Raw genomic sequence first — 21415 nt, 5'->3', positions numbered from 1 at the left:
TTAATACATTATATATATTTAATCCAGAAATTTTAGAATGTAAAAAATTGAGCCTTAAATCTTCTGAACAGCAATTATAATAAAATTGAGCCTTATTAATTTAACTGTTAAAATTGGATATAATAAAATTTTTAAAAATTTATATGTTTACACATTTGCCAAAGTATTAAAAATAAAAATTTGTACTACAGAACAATATTCTGTTGCAAAATTTAATAAAACTTAAATATGTAACTGAAAATATTAACCGTAACTAATAAATATAATATTAGTATGACATCTATCATATTTGAAACACATTTTTTATTTTATTCAGGAGGTGTTGAAGTGTTTTAATAAAAGTAATTTTTTTAAATTTTTATTTAATATAAATGGCAGATTTAAAATACCAGAACCAGACCATACCAGATTTTAATGTCATTAAAATCTGGTATAGTCATCTGTTACGAAAATTTCACAATCCCAAAAAATTTAATACTTGTTTTGTTGTAAATATTATAAAAAAGAAATACTCTAAGCTTAATTGAATATCATTATTAAATAATTCAATAAAGATAAATATTAATATTCTATATTGCTAATATAATTTAAGCTTTACAACTGAAAATTTTAATTACATATATTTATATAATTAAAATTTAATGGTAAAGCATAATAATAAATTTTTGGTTTTGTGTATTTAAATATACAACATACACAAATAGCCAAAGATTATATATATATATGTTTCAAATTGATAAGTGTGTTATTTAATTTATAAAATTTGGATATTTAAAATAATTGTTGATGTGTAAGCCATTAAGGACAAGGTCAAATCTTAGAATTCTTTATCACTTTATCACTGAAAGTGTATACAGATGAGATAAGATAGTCGATTATATTAAGAATAAAATAAAATATTCTGACGACAATAACAATAGTAAACGTGACAATCTTACCATTGCAAATCCAGATAACAATGCGGATGTTCTGCTAGATGCTTTCAACTTTGCTCTACTCAAATGCAATCTTCTCCAAGAGAGAGCGTGAACAGAATTCTCGGGTTTTGTCATTTCTTTCATCAAATTTTGCATAAACCACTCGGATAAAACGTTTGGTCTGTGACTGGAATCAAAGCCCAAAATGGCTTCTCCGCAATTAGAAGGATTCATCGGTGGTAAATCGCTATAAATAACATTCTTTTGTTTCAGATCTTCCCATTCAACCTATAATAAATAAACTATAATCCGACTGTTGAGAATGAAAAATGTTGATTCGTTCCGTCCGACGACGATTCTCTTTATAGCTTTAAAGATGGCGGCCTCGGATTTTTCTTTCGTCCAATTGTGTAATTAGAATAGATGACTAATCTCCAAACTGATTTATAATATAGTATACATGTTATTATTATTACTTACGGATTATAATTAAATATTATAATACAAAAGTTGTAATTTGTTATCTTTCTCGCTGTAATAAAAATATACGAAAGAAAATTAAATAATTTAATTTTATACTATTCTATAAGACTCGTGAAATATTTATAAATTTTATTTGGTAAAATTTTTAAACATTAAAATTTTTCCGTTTTGTATCGTTTCGGTTTCTGACGTTTTTCTCGTTAGGAGAAATCGGCCATCCGTCACGTGATCTTTCCGGTGACGTCACAATACACACACACAAAAGTTACATCGAGTTGTCGTTTTTTGTTGGTGATGATGATTATAAATATCGACGACTTTTATTAGATATTTGGATGAAACAATTACAGATCAAGTTAACTTCAATGGATGATCAACAAGAAACGGGTCGCAAACTGGTTAGTATGGGAAGCCCATCTTTAAACCTGCAATTCCCTATTTAAGGTTGGCCTTTGATTTTCCCGTCGCAGCCATCTTGTGGGGGTGCCATGTGCTTTGACTCGAAATGACACGGGCGGGAAAGTATTTTGTGAACTTGATAGACATAAATGGATAAGTTTATAACAGGATCAAAAATAAAGTCGATGTAGTGTGTTAATATGGACCGGTGTTAGAGATTTCTAAGCACTTTTTTCCTATATACTTATATACACATCATATGCGACACGATTGTCATGTTCATTCCCTTCCCCCTCAAACAATTGACAAGTTTGGAACAGAATCCTTATTTTAAATGTTTTTATTAAACAAATATAATAACGAACTTCTTAGGCAATTTCTTTATTACAGTATACATTCTGTCTACAGTAATCTGCAATAGATGCACAGTATAAAATTTTTCTAGCAACAAAGTTTTTCTTTTATGAGCCTATATCAATAATATGAGTGCAGTTTTTTAAATCAAATTATATCAAAACGTGTAATGTTTTGATGTTAATATTAATTTGAACGCAGTTTTCTTCATCTATTCGTGTTTTGTATTATTTTAATAGCATATATAATAATTGAGAATTTGAGCAGACTGGAAAGCAAGGGTCATATCTTAAATTTATTTATTTATTTATTTTTTAATGAATTCTTTGATATTTTAAGAGGGACGAGTTTTTTAAGCAATAAATTTCGTTATAAAGAAAGGAATTTATTTTATAATTATTTTCTAAACACGTAACAATAGTTAACTTTTCTGAATAGTTCAATTTCATTTCATATATATATGCCTTTAGATTGAAACTTACGAGTAATAGTCGTGTATTGTTCTATAGTGAAAATTGTTTAAATTATACGAATTTTTGACATGTCTTAATGTATAAATTCTCTCGAAAGGTATAAATTTTGATAGTTTTAATTATAAATGCTACTTAATAACATAATCAATATTAATATAAAGCTTAAAGATTATCGAATTGATTTTCTTCATTACTGATCTTACTCATGACAAAATCTTCTGTGACTTGTTCAAATGGATGAGGATTTATAACAAATTAAACAAAAACTATATATTTTCTTTGCTGTAATTGAAATTTTTTCACGCCAAACAAAACATGAGGCTGCATTTCTTGATACACTTCCATGTCTTCGCTATTTATCATATTTATTGTATATGGGGTAGCTCGATCAAGTAATTTGACAGCTGAATAATAGGAAACTTCCTTGATTAACTGTTGCTTGTGAATTGAAAAGATATTCGTGAAATGTTTTCTCGTATAAGTTCCCTTTTATAATCGCATTTTTAACTTATTAAATATAAAATAGAAAATATTCATTTATTTAACTAGTTTATTTGTATTTGCCTAGAAATAATAATTAAATGTAAATTTTATGTATTTTTAAAGAATTGGTGTAGTACAAAAATGGAGAGTGAGTCGAATTTCATGTTCTAACTTAACTTATGATTAAGTAGTGTAAAAATTAATTCTGTAAGGAATAATGTTTAAAATTATGCCATGATACTTCGCGTGTAATTAATTGGCTTAATTTAAATCAGTTTTAATGAAGTTTTTTGTTATTTTATAAATGTTAGCATGAAATTTAATATATGCTGTTGGATGAAATTAGGGAGAATGTTTCTGAATCAATACACATACAATATTAGAGTTGGATAGTTTCGTACTCTGCTACGGCACTGCAGTACAATCAAATCCATCTACTATAATAAAATTAAAATATTTATGATTGTGAATTCAAGAATTAGCCTTACATACAAAAATGACTGTACTTCATGTTATATTTTTTATATCATATATAATTTCACTTCCTATACGAGCATCTTGAGAGTGAACTTGTAATTAATTGTAATTAAATAAACATTAATTAAATAAATTATCATAAATAATAATAAACATATTTAGTCTGTATTTTACTGTAAACAAAGAAATCGTATACGGATGCACTGTTGAAATAATAATCACAGTTAGGCAAGTGTTTGTTGTTCATATGACTACATAAAAGTGATATATTAGTGTACTGTTTTCAAGTTTTAATATAATTAAAACTAATATTGATAAAATTAAAGAAATTTAATGGTATAAATTTATAAAACTTTAATAATCACAAAAGATGAATAAATTGCTTAATATCTGAAGAGGCTAGCGTGTATAAAGAATTTCTTTGTTTTACGATAATATTCAAGGTTGATGGCACCAAGTTTTCAAGGACATTAAAATTTTAAACGGATGTTTAAAGTGTAGTTTGAATGATATCATCGTAATTATTAATCTTAACACTAGAACAACATTTATTTATCAGAAATCAAACTTCTCTCAATTACGCTATCTTCAACGAATTATACTTTTAATGAATGGATTAATAATTATTTTAAGATGATCATAATCAATTTTTTTTTAATTATTATTGTTTTCGCTCTCCGTGAATACCGATTTAAAGCATAATTTGTTCAGTCAATTCTCGTAGATATGAATCTATCATTCTTTATTGGTTTTCGAAGTTCGGCATCCTTTCAAATGTAATTAATGCCTGAATTAACGTACGCAATTAAAACATAAATCTTCAAGAAATTGAATTTCGATTTCTAATCATTAAAATAAATCATAAACATTTTGTTTATTCGAGTTCTCAATTGAAAGATTGTTGAGGATTTAACATTATATCAGTCTATTGATGAAAGTGGCATTAAGTTCTTCATGCAGCAGATTTTTTTCCGCATTTCTAATACTAATGAATATTATCATTAATTAAGCTCGCATTAATTCTGCTTATTTCGTATTTAATTTGGCTTTATGTCATCAATGCATCCATATTATTTAATTATTTGGTTATTCAAGCGTTCTCGAGTATACATTAACAGATTTCTATAATCTGTTAATGTATACTCCAGAACGCTTCAATAGACTTATTTTACAAACTAACGTATGCTTATCGAGATTTTTATCTTTTAGGAATTCCTTTTCTACTTTGTATTGATTATATTTGACGATTGAGTATTAAATTCGTTCAACAGCAAACATTTAATTTCAAAAATGGCGTCGGTCACATGATTCTTATAAACTGATCCCTTTCATGGAGCGTTATGATGATGTATAATTGGAATTGTTAAGATATTTTAATACGATTTTCGACCGAAAATCTTTAATAAGTCGATGATTTTATTTTACAATATGTTTTCATTTTGTATAAATCGAAGTTCAAATGTTAAAAATATAAAATATTATAATGATCGATTAGATAATAATCTTTTTGTTCTTATTGCAGCAGCATATATGATTTATCTGAAAATTTTGATGTAACTAAATAAAATAATTTTCGTCGAAATTATATTTTAATCGTATTAGAATTTTGATAATTTAATAGTTTTTGTATCACTTAAAAACGTTAGATAAACCTGTTATTTAGTACCTTTTTAATTATTATATTTATTATGATTACAATTTAGTTCTAAAACCTTGCATATTCAGTTAGGATGAGTCTTTTTATATAATAACTGCATTGTTCGAAGATTATAATAAATGGACTTTTTATAAATTGCGAATTTATACTATTTCTTATGTTAGATCATCGATTTACGTATAACATTTTAGTATAAAATAAATGGATCTTATATAGGTTCAATTTTCATAAATTAATCAAAAAATTTTTATTTATCTACTAGATTAGTAATGAAAAAACACGATTTTTTTATTTTATAACGATATACGTGTGCATTTTAATAATTTAATTAAAGAAAATTCGTAAAATAGATTCTGTCAAATAACTTTAATTATATGCTTTAAACGAAATTCAAATTCGGAAAAAAAATGTTCGTTTGCATACTAAAATCATTGCTAATTTATTTGAAATTATGTAAAAAAGACAAACATATATAGATCATATGCCATAGGCTGAAACATAATCAAATATCCTTTTAAATAGGCACCCATTTATGCAAATTTATTTAAATATAATTCGAAGTGTATTCATTTTTATTTACGTTGTCCCGATTATAACAAAAAAACACATCATTAAGCGATCTTTAAATTTTTCTACAAAGTTTTATTTACGAGAACGCATTAAAATACGAAAACATCTTAATTATGACTCAGCTTTCAAAATGGCCAAGAGGTTTGTGTCATATGTATAAATATACGAGTAGAAAATAGAAATTTGATCAATTCATTTTAATAGAAAATAATAATGTTGGAATTCGGCAAACATTCAAAATTACGCCACTTCACACCAAAATTGTTCTTTGGATAGGGATTAAAATGGGGAATCAGAAATCGATTCTTCATGGAATCTTGAGGAAGTTCGATTCTTTGTTCTCAATTTCTTTCTCTCTTACTATATTTGAAATGAGGCTTAATGAAGAGATAAATTTTGCTGATCATCTCAGAATTNTGCGTTTCACAAAAATTCATATTAATAAATTATAAAGGTATTTGTAAGAGTTTTAGTCGATAGAATATCGATTTTTATAGCAAAAATGTTACAGACAATGCGAATTTTTGTCGTAAACAAATAAAGAATGAACCTATCAACAGAAAGGAAAATAGTTTAAAATATTTTAGTTTTAATAAGTCATTTTACGTGTATTCATTTCTTAAATATTTTACATTCTTTGCTATTTATTAATATAAAAAGAAAATGTATTCATGCAATATCTTAAATAATTTAGATAATATGTGAACATTATGAAATATTAAATGAAAGAAATGCATTTAATTATCGTTATATCTCATAGTTCCTTATTGATTTTTTAAAATTAATTAATGATCTTTTTTAGAAATAAAATATTTCTGCTGTCTTAAAAAACACTTTTATTGGATTTATGTGCGAGCTGTCTTTTAGTTAATCAATATTTCTTCATAGTATTTTCATCCACCCATCAAACGTAACAAAGTATTTAATCTGTACAAATGAGGCCAACATCAAAATTGCTTTTGTAGAGAAATGGTTAATATTTCATTTTAATTTCTGTAACGAAACTTTATAAAAATTTATGTTCAGAAATATTTTAATTATTTTTTATCATCCTGTTTTTATGGATTTTAAATTGAAAACTTTATTCGTGATATTAAAAACTAAGGCATTCGGTTTAACTAGAATGGGTTTTCTTCTGGGTATAGTTTATAACAAAAGATCATTTGTTTTTTTAGAATGTGTATAAAAGACTTCGTATTTTTTATTAGTTACGTATATTTAAAATTTAATAAACGATTATAATCTTTCCTATTTGGAATATTTTACAGTATATCTTTTATAAGCCTAATTTCATTGATAATTTTATAAAATAATTGCGCGTTTTTTATGGCTTCACTTCATGTAATTGCAATTAGCATTTTATGATAAAGAAAGATTTACTTTTTTTATCATAAAGTTTTCTTATAAAATTATATATCTGTATAACTAATTATTCTGTTTAAACATTTCTCTCTCTAAGTAAAAATCTGAAGAGAAATATATATAATAACGCTTAAAAGATTTAATAATCTAAGTGTTTTTCAAAGATTTTAATTCTTCAGTTAAGCAATTTTTACGAGAGTGAGTTTATAAACTTTTTAAGCGCATCTAAATTAATCAATTCTTAAAGGAATTACTAAGTAAGCAATTCGATTATATGTAATTAAGATATTTGTAGGTCTTAATTGTAATATAATTAAATATTGATTCGTTATTTTGAATATTTCACGCGATAACATTAATTTAGTTTTATATAAACGTGTTAAACGATTGAATTTTTTAAAAAATATGTTTATCTTTTATCATCGTTATCAATTATTTAAGCGTTACTTTGAGCCTTAAATTTCAAAAAATTAACAGTATTTATCTCATGCAATTAGTTTTTATATTGAAATCATGGTGATTAAACGAAGACGATTAAGATCTTTTGGATATTATTCTTTACAGCTGTTATGCTTAGACAGCTGGTACGTAAATATATCTAAGCATATAGACATGATCTGTAATCATGCTGCAAAGAAAAATGAGACTTTTAACAGTTGGTAATAAGCAGGTTAAGATTCAATCGCTATTATTTTTTGATAAATATTTATCCATTCTTCTATCTGAAGCTGTTTAATAACTGACCTATATTTGTTATTCGTGTTTTTAGTGGTTAGATATCACGAAGTCTACTTATACTTGCTAACAAACAGTATACACGAGAATTCTGATGGTCAGACAGATTAAGTATTTGATACAATAATAACCGAACGTGAAGCTTAAAAGAATGTAATTGAATAGAAAACAAATAGTCTTGGATACGTGTTCATCTATAAATTAATAGCAACAATATTTCAAATTAGTAATTTATTACACAAAAATAATATTCTCTGGGTATGAATATTCTCATTTATCGAATTTGGAGTGTAATATTACTCCTGTTCAAATTTTATAATTGATGTTCATATTATAAATATATACTTTTTATATTAGTAAGTGGTATTTTATTATTTTAATAGTGTTAATGTTCATGAATATATCATCATTTAAAGTGTATAGAATACAGTATATAGAAATAAATACCGATTGATCGATACATTATCTGTTAGCAAAATTATTACGCTTAAATACAGATTGATGTAACATTAATTAGTGAATATTTGAAGAAAACGATAATCTTTATTAATTTTTCTCTTATTTATTCTATGAAATATTACTACTTCTGTGATTGTTTTTCCGTGCTTTCTCAGTGCGTTTCACAAAAATTCATATTAATAAATTATAAAGGTATTTGTAAGAGTTTTAGTCGATAGAATATCGATTTTTATAGCAAAAATGTTACAGACAATGCGAATTTTTGTCGTAAACAAATAAAGAATGAACCTATCAACAGAAAGGAAAATAGTTTAAAATATTTTAGTTTTAATAAGTCATTTTACGTGTATTCATTTCTTAAATATTTTACATTCTTTGCTATTTATTAATATAAAAAGAAAATGTATTCATGCAATATCTTAAATAATTTAGATAATATGTGAACATTATGAAATATTAAATGAAAGAAATGCATTTAATTATCGTTATATCTCATAGTTCCTTATTGATTTTTTAAAATTAATTAATGATCTTTTTTAGAAATAAAATATTTCTGCTGTCTTAAAAAACACTTTTATTGGATTTATGTGCGAGCTGTCTTTTAGTTAATCAATATTTCTTCATAGTATTTTCATCCACCCATCAAACGTAACAAAGTATTTAATCTGTACAAATGAGGCCAACATCAAAATTGCTTTTGTAGAGAAATGGTTAATATTTCATTTTAATTTCTGTAACGAAACTTTATAAAAATTTATGTTCAGAAATATTTTAATTATTTTTTATCATCCTGTTTTTATGGATTTGTTTATCTCTTCTCTCTGAACATAAACCATTCATATATATATATATAGCTTATATTTCATAAAACATTATATTTTTAAAGAATATTAAAGAAAAAAAACTAGAAAAAAAACACTTTAACATGAATTTAAAATTGTTTAGGTTTTACGAATCTGTTTTTTGAAGTTATTATCATTGATTAATTGTCGTGAAAATATTAAGATTAAATAAGATATAATGTAGGATAATTTATAGCAATTCCATCGCAAAATAAGATTCTGGAAAGGAAATTAATTGAAATTTTATTATCTAATTTTGTAAGATCAAATGGATAAGTGTTTCTTATTTGAAAATTCTTGTTAATTACAGTACTTCTATTACAGACAACACTAAAACGTTGTAATTAGTGTTGTCTGTAATATATTTTATAGTTACGATCATCGCGAATATCATACCAATTGAAAAAACTTATTTTAATCTTTTATTTTTAAATAATATTTTATAATGTATAATATGTCTCATAACAAATAAAAAGTATTTACGTCACTCTTCTTGTGACACTTCGGTCTTTGCCCATGTCAATTGAAACGTACAGGTGACTCCATGTCATAAAAACAGCATTAATTACAATATTGAATTCTGTGCCTGTCATATGAATAAAATATATTAGTATTTTGATCTATAAAATGATTTGTATGTAAAATAACTGTTTATTGATGTTTTTTTAGAATATAATTTCGACGATATTAAATTCTATTTGTGAATTTATGCATTCACGCATTCTCTTATGCCATATTACATTAAGTTATATTGAAAATGTACGCTTAGTTAATCTAATAGAAAATCAAATAAATGTTGATGTTATTGAAAATGTGTCAAAGAAAATATTTTTCAATTTAAAAGAATTTTTGAAACTTTGATTATAGCAAATTATTTCTAAGATTTGACCATATGAAGAACTTTCTGAATCTTGTTACATTTTCATATGAAATCTGAAACAGTCAACCGAAAATTTCGTCATATTTTATCATTCTTTTGATTTAAAATTAAAACTGGTGTCATTTCTTCTCGTGAGATATGTTTACATTATGATTTTTTTGCGAAATTAGTTCATCTAAAACAAAATTATTAATTTGGAATTTTAAAAATTGGAAAAATGGAATTGTCATTCCGATAATTTAACACTCAGCTTTCGTTTTCGGCCTTTTAAAGTGATACAAGTTAATATCTCTATAACAATCAGTATTTCTGTTAATATATGAATATATTTTCAAGTAAATATTTATAATTTAATGAATATATTTGTAAACAAAGAACAAACGAATATTTCATTTTCGAATAATATGAAGAAATTCGGAGTATTTTCGAGATGAATATTAGATAAGAATTCTTCTAGCGACAAATAAAATTTCATTAAAAAAGTATAATAAAATATTAAGATTTATATATTCACTAAATTCATTTAATATATTTTTCTTTAACGAATATTGCAAATTTAATATAGCTTCAAAATATTCTTGAATCCCAACTGAACAACGAAATTTAAGCCAGATTAAGAGGAAGAAATGAACTTTTAAAAACCGAAGTGTGTAATATATAAACAATGAATTTCCAATACCGATAAATAAAATTAGATAAATTTAATATTTAGAATTTAAATCATGTTATCGTTAGTTACCTTTTCACGTACTGTATAGGCTATTGCACAAAGTGGTAATAATCAGCAACCACAATCAGACAACCACATTATTGTGGTTTGTTATGCAAATTATCAATTCAATAAAATTTTTATTTTGAAACGTTTTGAGTGGTGGCAATTTGTCATTTATTAGAAAATACTAAGATGACGACGAGCTGTATTTAATTTTAAATATATCTGACGAAATCTTTTTTTTTTTCGTGTTTAAATAAAAATTTTCGGCTTATAAATTATTAAAATATAAAAGATTAAGTATAAAAAATTTATGTATATTTAATTACGATAAAAAATACGTTTTTAGATATTATTTTGGGGAAAAACATGAATTTATTACGAAATCATTAAATTTCGATTTCGATATATTATAAAGAAGTGATATCAGAGCTTAATTAACGATTATAATTACGTAATAATACGCAAATTATTATTTGAGATAGATGAATGCTGAATGTGTAATATATTATGGTGAACAGTTTTTATTAGTGAAGTGGTTTTTAATTTCTTTATAAGCCATACATACCCCGGTATACAGTATTGGAAATAATAAGAATGAGGCTTCTTTTGATTAAATTCATTACATTAGAAGCTTATTTTAGATCAGTCGAATAATTAATGGCGATTTAAATGAACTCCTGGTATTAATTTATCTATTACATTCGTTGCTTTTCGGTTAAACGAAAATTTGGCCTCATTGCTGATAAGAATCATATGGACAACGAATAAAAGTATTTTCGTCAAACAGAACATTTCGTTGATTAACACACTTATAAATATAATTGTGAAGCAGTTGATGATACTATTAGAGATTATGCATTTTGGAATAGATATTGGAGTATGTTTACTCTTCATCAATTTTAATATATTTTTATTTTTCAGGTATTTTTATTTTCTGATAATAAATTTAGATTTAATTTATTAAAATGAAAATCGTTGCCTGATCTTTATCAAATACAACTTTGTCACGACGAAATAATTGCAAGTGCAGTATCTCCTCTTATAACCTCCTTTCGATTTATATGTCACAGGAATCAGTCCTGTTTTATATATAAATAGTTTCTTCGTGAATTACATCGTGAACTGGTTTGTAGAGTTAATAAAATATTAGTTCTGACTTGCATATTAACAGGAATCTTCATTAATTCGAAATAAATACTGATTTTAATTGTGCTACTTANAAGAAACTTTTCTTTTTCTGCAGTTTTAGCGTAAGGTTTTTATATTTTTATGGAGATTGGTCTATAAGAATATAAAAACCTTACAATAAAATTGATAAGTACAAAATAAATAAGATATTAAAAATATTTTTTTATACTATATTTCAGATTAACAGTTAATAAATATATAATTAGTTACAATTTGGTGTTGTTTCAAATTAGAAATTTCCGTGAAGGATTGCTCTTGTATATTTATATGTAGTAGTTATGCTATTAATTAAATTTAAATGATTATTTTCAGTTTTTTTATAATGTCGATAAAATTCATCGTTTACTCAAGTTTCTGTATCTACTATACCAAATTGGTTTAAATCTTTTGCTTAGAATTATTAAGTGAATTAATTTTCTGCTTTTGTCATACGCTTCATTCGTAATTATACAAAAGTATCTTGCATCGAACGTTCTTTCACATTAATATATGATCTGTGTGACCGAGTTGTGTGGTTTCGATGCACCTTACTAAGATTTAAAAAAAAAGATCCTGGAATCGATTTTCTGTGAACTCGTTTCTTTTAATCATGATCGACTTTCTATCTAATGAATCTTTCCAATAAAACGATATTCGTTAAATGCGTACGCTAGTGATTTGCCTTACTTAAAAAAAAGATTAAAAATTCTTCAGCCAATGATGCTTCATTAATCGTTAATAACGCATAAATTTTATTGGAGCAGTTTAATATATTTTATCAGATTTTAAATTAAAAATAATAATCGTAATAAAATACATTTTTTATTTTATCCGAAAATTATTATACTTGCTTATTATCGAATTCATAATTTTTAGTTATATGCTTTGTTTTTTTTTTCGTACATGCAATAAGTTAATTCCGAATTTTTTCGAATAATAATTTCTTTAAAGAATTTTTTTTACATAAATTTCATTAATAAATGCTATGGTAACGATTACACTACCTGTGTATGCATTACATGTTTATTATTCATTAATGTAGTCTTTATTAACTTTCACCAAATTTAGTTGTTTTTGTATTTTAATGACGTCCTTGACTCTTTATTAGCATCAACTGCTAACAGTATTTATTAATATTCGATCTATTTATTCTTTAAATGGACAGTATATTATTTTATATTTACCATTTTCAGTTGTATATCATGAAATTAAATAATTGTATATATGTACGCATTTTTGCATTTATAAATTTATTAAGCAACAAAATCGTGAAGCTTGTTCCTTCAAAATTCCATGAAATACTTTTGAAAACATTTATTCAGAGTTCAAGGACTTTTTAAGGATTTGAAAATTCATGTTTTTATTCTGTAATTCGTTACGTAAATCCAAAATCTTTCATTTTTTCTTAATCTATGTATTATTTAATCTGATTTTATCATTCGATTTTTGCGTTTTTAAACAATCTATCGACGTTATCTAAATTTAGAATACAACTTTTTAAAGTTTCTGTATCAGCTTAGCTTTAATATAAAGTCATTATGATAATGTTATATGCTTATCATGCAAGATATATTTAAATGTTTCCTTAGTAAATTGGAGTATAAAATTAATACTATATCATTGTCATTTCTACAATTTTATTGATTAACTGCAAGTTACGGTTTTTTTTTTTTTTTTATAAAAGATAGGGTTTATGCGAAAATTCTTGATAAGTGTAATTCTGTAATTAATGATGCTCTATGCAGAAATAGTTTCTGTATATTTAAATAAATTTTTGTTTTCTTAAGAAGAATTATTAAAAGTGATGACTAGTGGAAGGTTGCCTTAAAAGTAAACGATGAATCAAAATGAACCAACAAACTATTTATCGATATTTTCTGTTTTTTTTTTATTATTGTAAAAAACTGAAGAGATATGTTCAAATGGCATTCACAATTTATTGATATTGAAAATTTACATTTTAATGGGTAATTTATCGCGAGAAACTTAACTGTTTTGAAAAGGGGAGTGAGTGTTTTATCTAACAGGAAAATATTTCAAATAAATTCCAATCTTACTTTTATGTTTGAACAGGTTTTTGTAAATTAAAGATTATGAAAAATAGTTTAATAAATCGTAGGTTATAAAAACTTAGATTATAATTAATGTTGGGAAATAAAATATTGATGAAAATATTTTATTTCCCACTTTTCAGAATTTCAATTAAAAATATATGAAAATTAAATAATTAGTGAAATATTTTTAAATACTTTTGTTGAATGCTTTCTATTCGTATATATTTAAATTTTCAGTCTCGATTAACGGAATAGAGTAATTATAAAACAATTTATTCTAATTAATGAATATTTTTTTTAAGTTTTGAAAGGTTGATTTGTTTAATTGTCCAAACAAACTACAAATTCGAAAGTAAAATAATCAACTAAATTTGAAAATGATAAACAAACCAACCTTTCGAAACTTAAAAAAAAATATTCATTAATTAGAATAAATTATCTTATACAGTAATTCCGTTATTACTCTATTCCGTTAATCGAGACTGAAAATTTAAATATATACGAATAGAAAGCATTCAACAAAAGTATTTTAAAATATTTCACTAATTATTTAATTTTCATATATTTTTAATTGAAATTCTGAAAAGTGGGAAATAAAATATTTTCATCAATATTTTATTTCCCAACATTAATTATAATCTAAGTTTTTATAACCTACGATTTATTAAACTATTTTTCATAATCTTTAATTTACAAAAACCTGTTCAAACATAAAAGTAAGATTGGAATTTATTTGAAATATTTTCCTGTTAGATAAAACACTCACTCCCCTTTTCAAAACAGTTAAGTTTCTCGCGATAAATTACCCATTAAAATGTAAATTTTCAATATCAATAAATTGTGAATGCCATTTGAACATATCTCTTCAGTTTTTTACAATAATAAAAAAAAAACAGAAAATATCGATAAATAGTTTGTTGGTTCATTTTGATTCATCGTTTACTTTTAAGGCAACCTTCCACTAGTCATCACTTTTAATAATTCTTCTTAAGAAAACAAAAATTTATTTAAATATACAGAAACTATTTCTGCATAGAGCATCATTAATTACAGAATTACACTTATCAAGAATTTTCGCATAAACCCTATCTTTTATAAAAAAAAAAAAAAAACCGTAACTTGCAGTTAATCAATAAAATTGTAGAAATGACAATGATATAGTATTAATTTTATACTCCAATTTACTAAGGAAACATTTAAATATATCTTGCATGATAAGCATATAACATTATCATAATGACTTTATATTAAAGCTAAGCTGATACAGAAACTTTAAAAAGTTGTATTCTAAATTTAGATAACGTCGATAGATTGTTTAAAAACGCAAAAATCGAATGATAAAATCAGATTAAATAATACATAGATTAAGAAAAAATGAAAGATTTTGGATTTACGTAACGAATTACAGAATAAAAACATGAATTTTCAAATCCTTAAAAAGTCCTTGAACTCTGAATAAATGTTTTCAAAAGTATTTCATGGAATTTTGAAGGAACAAGCTTCACGATTTTGTTGCTTAATAAATTTATAAATGCAAAAATGCGTACATATATACAATTATTTAATTTCATGATATACAACTGAAAATGGTAAATATAAAATAATATACTGTCCATTTAAAGAATAAATAGATCGAATATTAATAAATACTGTTAGCAGTTGATGCTAATAAAGAGTCAAGGACGTCATTAAAATACAAAAACAACTAAATTTGGTGAAAGTTAATAAAGACTACATTAATGAATAATAAACATGTAATGCATACACAGGTAGTGTAATCGTTACCATAGCATTTATTAATGAAATTTATGTAAAAAAAATTCTTTAAAGAAATTATTATTCGAAAAAATTCGGAATTAACTTATTGCATGTACGAAAAAAAAAACAAAGCATATAACTAAAAATTATGAATTCGATAATAAGCAAGTATAATAATTTTCGGATAAAATAAAAAATGTATTTTATTACGATTATTATTTTTAATTTAAAATCTGATAAAATATATTAAACTGCTCCAATAAAATTTATGCGTTATTAACGATTAATGAAGCATCATTGGCTGAAGAATTTTTAATCTTTTTTTTAAGTAAGGCAAATCACTAGCGTACGCATTTAACGAATATCGTTTTATTGGAAAGATTCATTAGATAGAAAGTCGATCATGATTAAAAGAAACGAGTTCACAGAAAATCGATTCCAGGATCTTTTTTTTTAAATCTTAGTAAGGTGCATCGAAACCACACAACTCGGTCACACAGATCATATATTAATGTGAAAGAACGTTCGATGCAAGATACTTTTGTATAATTACGAATGAAGCGTATGACAAAAGCAGAAAATTAATTCACTTAATAATTCTAAGCAAAAGATTTAAACCAATTTGGTATAGTAGATACAGAAACTTGAGTAAACGATGAATTTTATCGACATTATAAAAAAACTGAAAATAATCATTTAAATTTAATTAATAGCATAACTACTACATATAAATATACAAGAGCAATCCTTCACGGAAATTTCTAATTTGAAACAACACCAAATTGTAACTAATTATATATTTATTAACTGTTAATCTGAAATATAGTATAAAAAAATATTTTTAATATCTTATTTATTNAAATTAATAGCAACAATATTTCAAATTAGTAATTTATTACACAAAATTTAAGTAAAGCTTAACATGCCGTTCTTGCCCCGATCTCCCCTAAGTATTCGAAATGTATTTCCTCTGCTCCTGTGTTCACTTTCCGCGTATTTAATAATAAAACTCAAAAATACAGTAGAATTCATTATCTAAGAAGGAGCTTTGTCATTTATGCAATTTATATTACGTAAGCGATACACATGCACAAACATGTTTATATATACGCATATATAAATATGTTTATTACGAGTTATATATATATATATATAAAACTCGTAATAATGAACTTTTAGATTTACCCCGACTCATCATTCATAGGAACCATGACAATTTTTCAGTTGTGTAAACATATTTATAACAAACTTTCAGTTTAACATTCCTTTTTCTGTCGTTTCCAAAAATTTCTGCAATTTTAACTTTACTATAACAATTTCATTACAGCTTCTCTCCTTCTTCGCTATTGTCTTCCAATTTGTAAACAACCGTAACCAGGGGAGAGGGATGAGCTCACAAGTAACTAGCGACAGGTGTTCCAAATTCAACAACGCTAAAAGCAGGAACGGATCCACGAGGGACTACAGGGATTTAAGCCCTCCTTACTGACAGACACACAATGACACACACACACATACAAAAAAATTCAATTTATTTGTTCAAACTCCAAAACATTGTTTTTAAAAACATTTATGATGGTAAATATGCTTTATCGGACGATCCTCAATACAATCTTCTTGCACATGTTAATAAAAGATATTTATAATTATTCAAAGATTAAAATATTTCCCCTTTAGGATTGGTCACTGGCTGTAAGTTGTTGTGAACACAGGTGTAAGGACTGCCTCGTTTGATTTGTTATTTACCTTAGTCGTCACTTAAGACGCAAAGATAAGATGGCACCGGGAGACATTTGTGGGTGTGATACATCCCACTGGTTACTGTAGTTCTCTGGTACAGGAAACCAAAGCGTAGGAAGAATTAAATTGAGAACTTTAGAACTTTATTAATTTATATACATTTAAAAAATAAGTAACAGATATGGCATATATGTTTCATAAAGTGGGTTTAACTATTTAACTTGCTNTTTATATTTTTTAAATGAAGGTTGTGATCAAATCAATGATTTAAACTTAAAAACAGCAATAAAAAATTCATATACTGTGATTCTTAAATGCATTTTAAATGCTTAAAAATATTACGGTATTAACGGTGCCAATTCCTGTTTTATATTTTCAATTATGCCCAATGTAGATAGTGATAATAACACGTTAAACCTGGTATAGTTGGATTTGTTGTTAAATACGAATTCATGTAGAACGAAAAACGTGACCAGTTTTAATATCTTTTTTTAGTATACATGTAGAATTTATGGAATAGAACAATGATGAACATAAAATGTAAAACATTAAGATATGAAAGTAAAAATTTCCTTTGTAAGAGACGAAGATTTTTTCAAAAGAAAATAGAGATTTGTCTTCGAAGAATAGTTACTATAAGATTAATAGGGAATTCTTTGCTGTGATCGGATTATTATTTAGGGGAGATCGGGGCAACTTCGGCATGCGGGGCAAGTTTGTCAAGCGCTTTTTTTTAAAAACAAATTAAAAGGAGACTTTGGTTATAGNTTATCTTTCGTGTTATTATTCTGGTTGTTTACTATCCTGCTTTGAAAAAGAGACAAAAGTTTCGACTAGAGGCACTTTTTTGTGCTGTTAATATTGGATTTTCGACGACTTTAATAAGAGGAGGAATAGCATATGTTTTGCTGTTAGTAGCTCTTAATACATTTGTTGTTCATAAAAAGTTCGAAAAACTTTTGAGTGAATTATGCGAAATAAGAAAAAGCGACAGAAATCGAAAGATGAAATTACAGAAATTGATGATCCATCACCAAGAACTGTGGGTTATTGTGGATCAGTGGAACAAAAAATTTATATTTATTTTATTAGCTTTTTATTTCGGAATGATTTGGGGAACGTGTTTTCTGTATTACGACGTTTTGTATTTGAACATACACATGTTGTTTAAATTGTGGAATTTGGCTTTGATGATTCTTTTTTCATTTATCTGTATTATATCTTTCTGTTATCTGTGCTGCATCGCATTTACGGTATTTATTCACTAAACTTAAAAAACTTTTTCGTTATTAATTGTATTGTTCATTTATATCTGTTTTCTTAGATGGAGAATGGATTTCAAGATATTCGGCAATTTGAAGTTTGCAATTTGAAACTTTCAGATCAGTTAAAGGTAAAGATGTTCGTGATATTTATCTTATTATAAGTTAAGTTTTATACATTAATTTAAATTCAATGACAAAAAAATAATTTATTTTATAGATATTAAATTTTATGAAACGATTCGGAAAAGTGTTCTTATGTCTCACGATAAGATGTAGCTTTTGCGTACACATACTAGAACTGTTTATTGGCCGCACTCATTGGTATAGCCGAAAAACATGAATAGGAAAGAAGAATAAAAGTTTTAAGAAGGGTTGAGGTGGAAGGTAAAAGAAAGCGAGATAGAACAGAGTGAATCTGTAGCTTTTGCGTACACAAGAAAATTTTTTAAAGGTAGGTTTTCTTTAACAACTCTTTAAATATTGCCTAAAAATTGAATAGTTACAATTATTTTTTTTGTATTTCAGATGGCGAGTACATTGCATTCTGTGTTTTCTGAACTGTTAAAATTGAGGAATGTGACGGATGACAGATGCCAAAATTTTACACTGGAAACCATACTATTAAACTAGAATCTTAAAATTTATACCGTTTTTTATCATACAACGATTGAAAGTGTTATTGCTCATAACAGTTGTTGATCAAACGTTATTTTAATTAATGACGTTATTTGAATAATGAAAATTTAATGACAGTATTTTTGCACCGAAAATAGAATCTATGTCAATTCAATTACTTTTATTTGGACGAAGTTATTAAATGTTAGAGTTTTTTGTCTTTGACGCAACTAAAACATCGATTATAGCCCAACTAGCAGTCGCCTGTATGAAACCACTAAACACTAGTAGTTAGTCTGGGTTCCCGCCTAGTCAACGCATATTGTAAATCTCGCACTTTAGAAGGAAAAATCCTAAATTTTAATATAAAGCATTATTGTCTTTATTTTGGGTAGCTTTTGATAATAAAGTACAAATTTGAGTAATTGTGTGAGTTATTTAATATATTATAAGGAATTGTTATTATTTTCAGTACATTCAGTATAGGTAATGGGTAATAGGTAAAAAATAAGTAACAGATATGGCATATATGTTTCATAAAGTGGGTTTAACTATTTAACTTGCTTGATGATAACTTATGCACAATTTCCAACAAATTTTCAATTTAATAAACATTTTTGGGGATTTCCTCGAGTTTGTTATAACAAGATTTCACTATATATACGAAGTATGTACTGTATATATTATGTCTGTTTTAGTGGATATTACCGAAAGATACGAATAAAATTCAGATACGATTTTATGAAAAAATTTTAGAAGAAACCATCACTTTTGAAATTAATCGGTTAAATGTGATATTCGGATGTCAATGAATGTAAACTTATTTAAAAGATTAATGAGGAATATGCATATCTTTAATCGTAATACAAATTAATTTGCGTTTATTTGATAATTTTGGTCATTGTGTAAATTTGGTCATATTAATTAAATTTGTGTAATGACGTGCTATTATACATAATATTCATGAAAATCTAGCTTATTTTTAAATGAAGAATCCATACCATACGTAGCAAATTAGAGAGTTGTTTTTTTTAATCAAGATATGCATATAATTAACTTTTATAATAATTATTTTTACAAGAATACAGATTTACAGAATTTGTACTTAAAGCTTGATTGATTTTGAATTTATAATATCTTATAAATAAATTTTAATGAAATGTCCAACATTTATAGCGTGTAGCATAATTGAACATGTTTCGACAATAGATTGCTTGCTATTTCTTCTAAAGTTCTCGCTGTTGCTGAAAGCTGTCCGTCTACTGTCTAGACTGTTCGACACCTTTTTCTAGAGTGAAGAGGCTTTATGAAGCCTGTTATCTTAGAATGATAGTAACTTTGAAGTTGATCTTTTACGGTAAAGATGAGGCGGTGCTTTTGCTTACTTAACTGTAAAATTAAGCAATTGCATTTTTATTCAAGAAGTAATTATAAAAATTTTGTTTGTGAAAGTAGAGATTAAAAGATAATTTTCCAAAATACAAACGCCTTTAGTTTATATATTTCTTTCTTTTCTTCTTTCTTTATATTTGAACATTTTTATGAACAGTTGGATGAACTAATGGAATAGGTCAGAAGCCAAGAAACTATTGACCTTGAACTTCTTTTTTTTTATTCTAAATGTAGAATCTGTAATAGAGCAGTTCGCTTGGTCAGAGAAGGAATGCCATCGTAAATTTTTATTTTGTTTAGAGCGTAATAAGATCCGACAATTATTTCTTATTATACTTTCGGTAAATCGAAACAGTTCAGGTTTTTTTTTCTCCTTAGATGTAATTCTTACGTCTGAAAATTATGCTAAAATTAGAATTATATATTTAAAGTTGATTTCACAAGCTGTAACAAAAATAATGCACATTGTCTCGGATAATGTTATCTTTTTAATTTACTTCTACATAAAAAAATGTTATTATATACAGTATACATATGTTTGTTTTGTAAAGCGCTTGTATTGTTTATTCTTTTCTTATTTTAATACTAAAATTACTTTAAAATATTTAATAATAATTT

General features: G+C 25.4%; 1 protein-coding gene across 1 annotated transcript in view; it reads left to right on the top strand.

The window, feature by feature from the left end:
• Positions 1 to 1630: 1630 nt before the first annotated feature.
• LOC111622110 (lysine-specific demethylase 2A-like) overlaps positions 1631 to 21415 on the top strand; it is a 74460-nt gene continuing 54675 nt past the window's right edge. The window contains exon 1 of the mRNA XM_023364425.1: positions 1631 to 1798. Within this exon, the coding sequence (XP_023220193.1) occupies positions 1736 to 1798 (63 nt within the window). The 5' untranslated portion in view covers positions 1631 to 1735. The remainder of the gene's footprint in view (positions 1799 to 21415) is intronic.

The sequence above is a fragment of the Centruroides sculpturatus genome, unplaced genomic scaffold (assembly GCF_000671375.1).
Source record: "Centruroides sculpturatus isolate CEXI.00-Female unplaced genomic scaffold, Cexi_2.0 scaffold308, whole genome shotgun sequence".
NCBI classification, from domain to species: Eukaryota; Metazoa; Arthropoda; class Arachnida; order Scorpiones; family Buthidae; genus Centruroides; species Centruroides sculpturatus.
The sequence above is the reverse complement of the archived record's forward strand: the minus strand, read 5'-3'. Positions and strand labels throughout refer to the sequence as shown.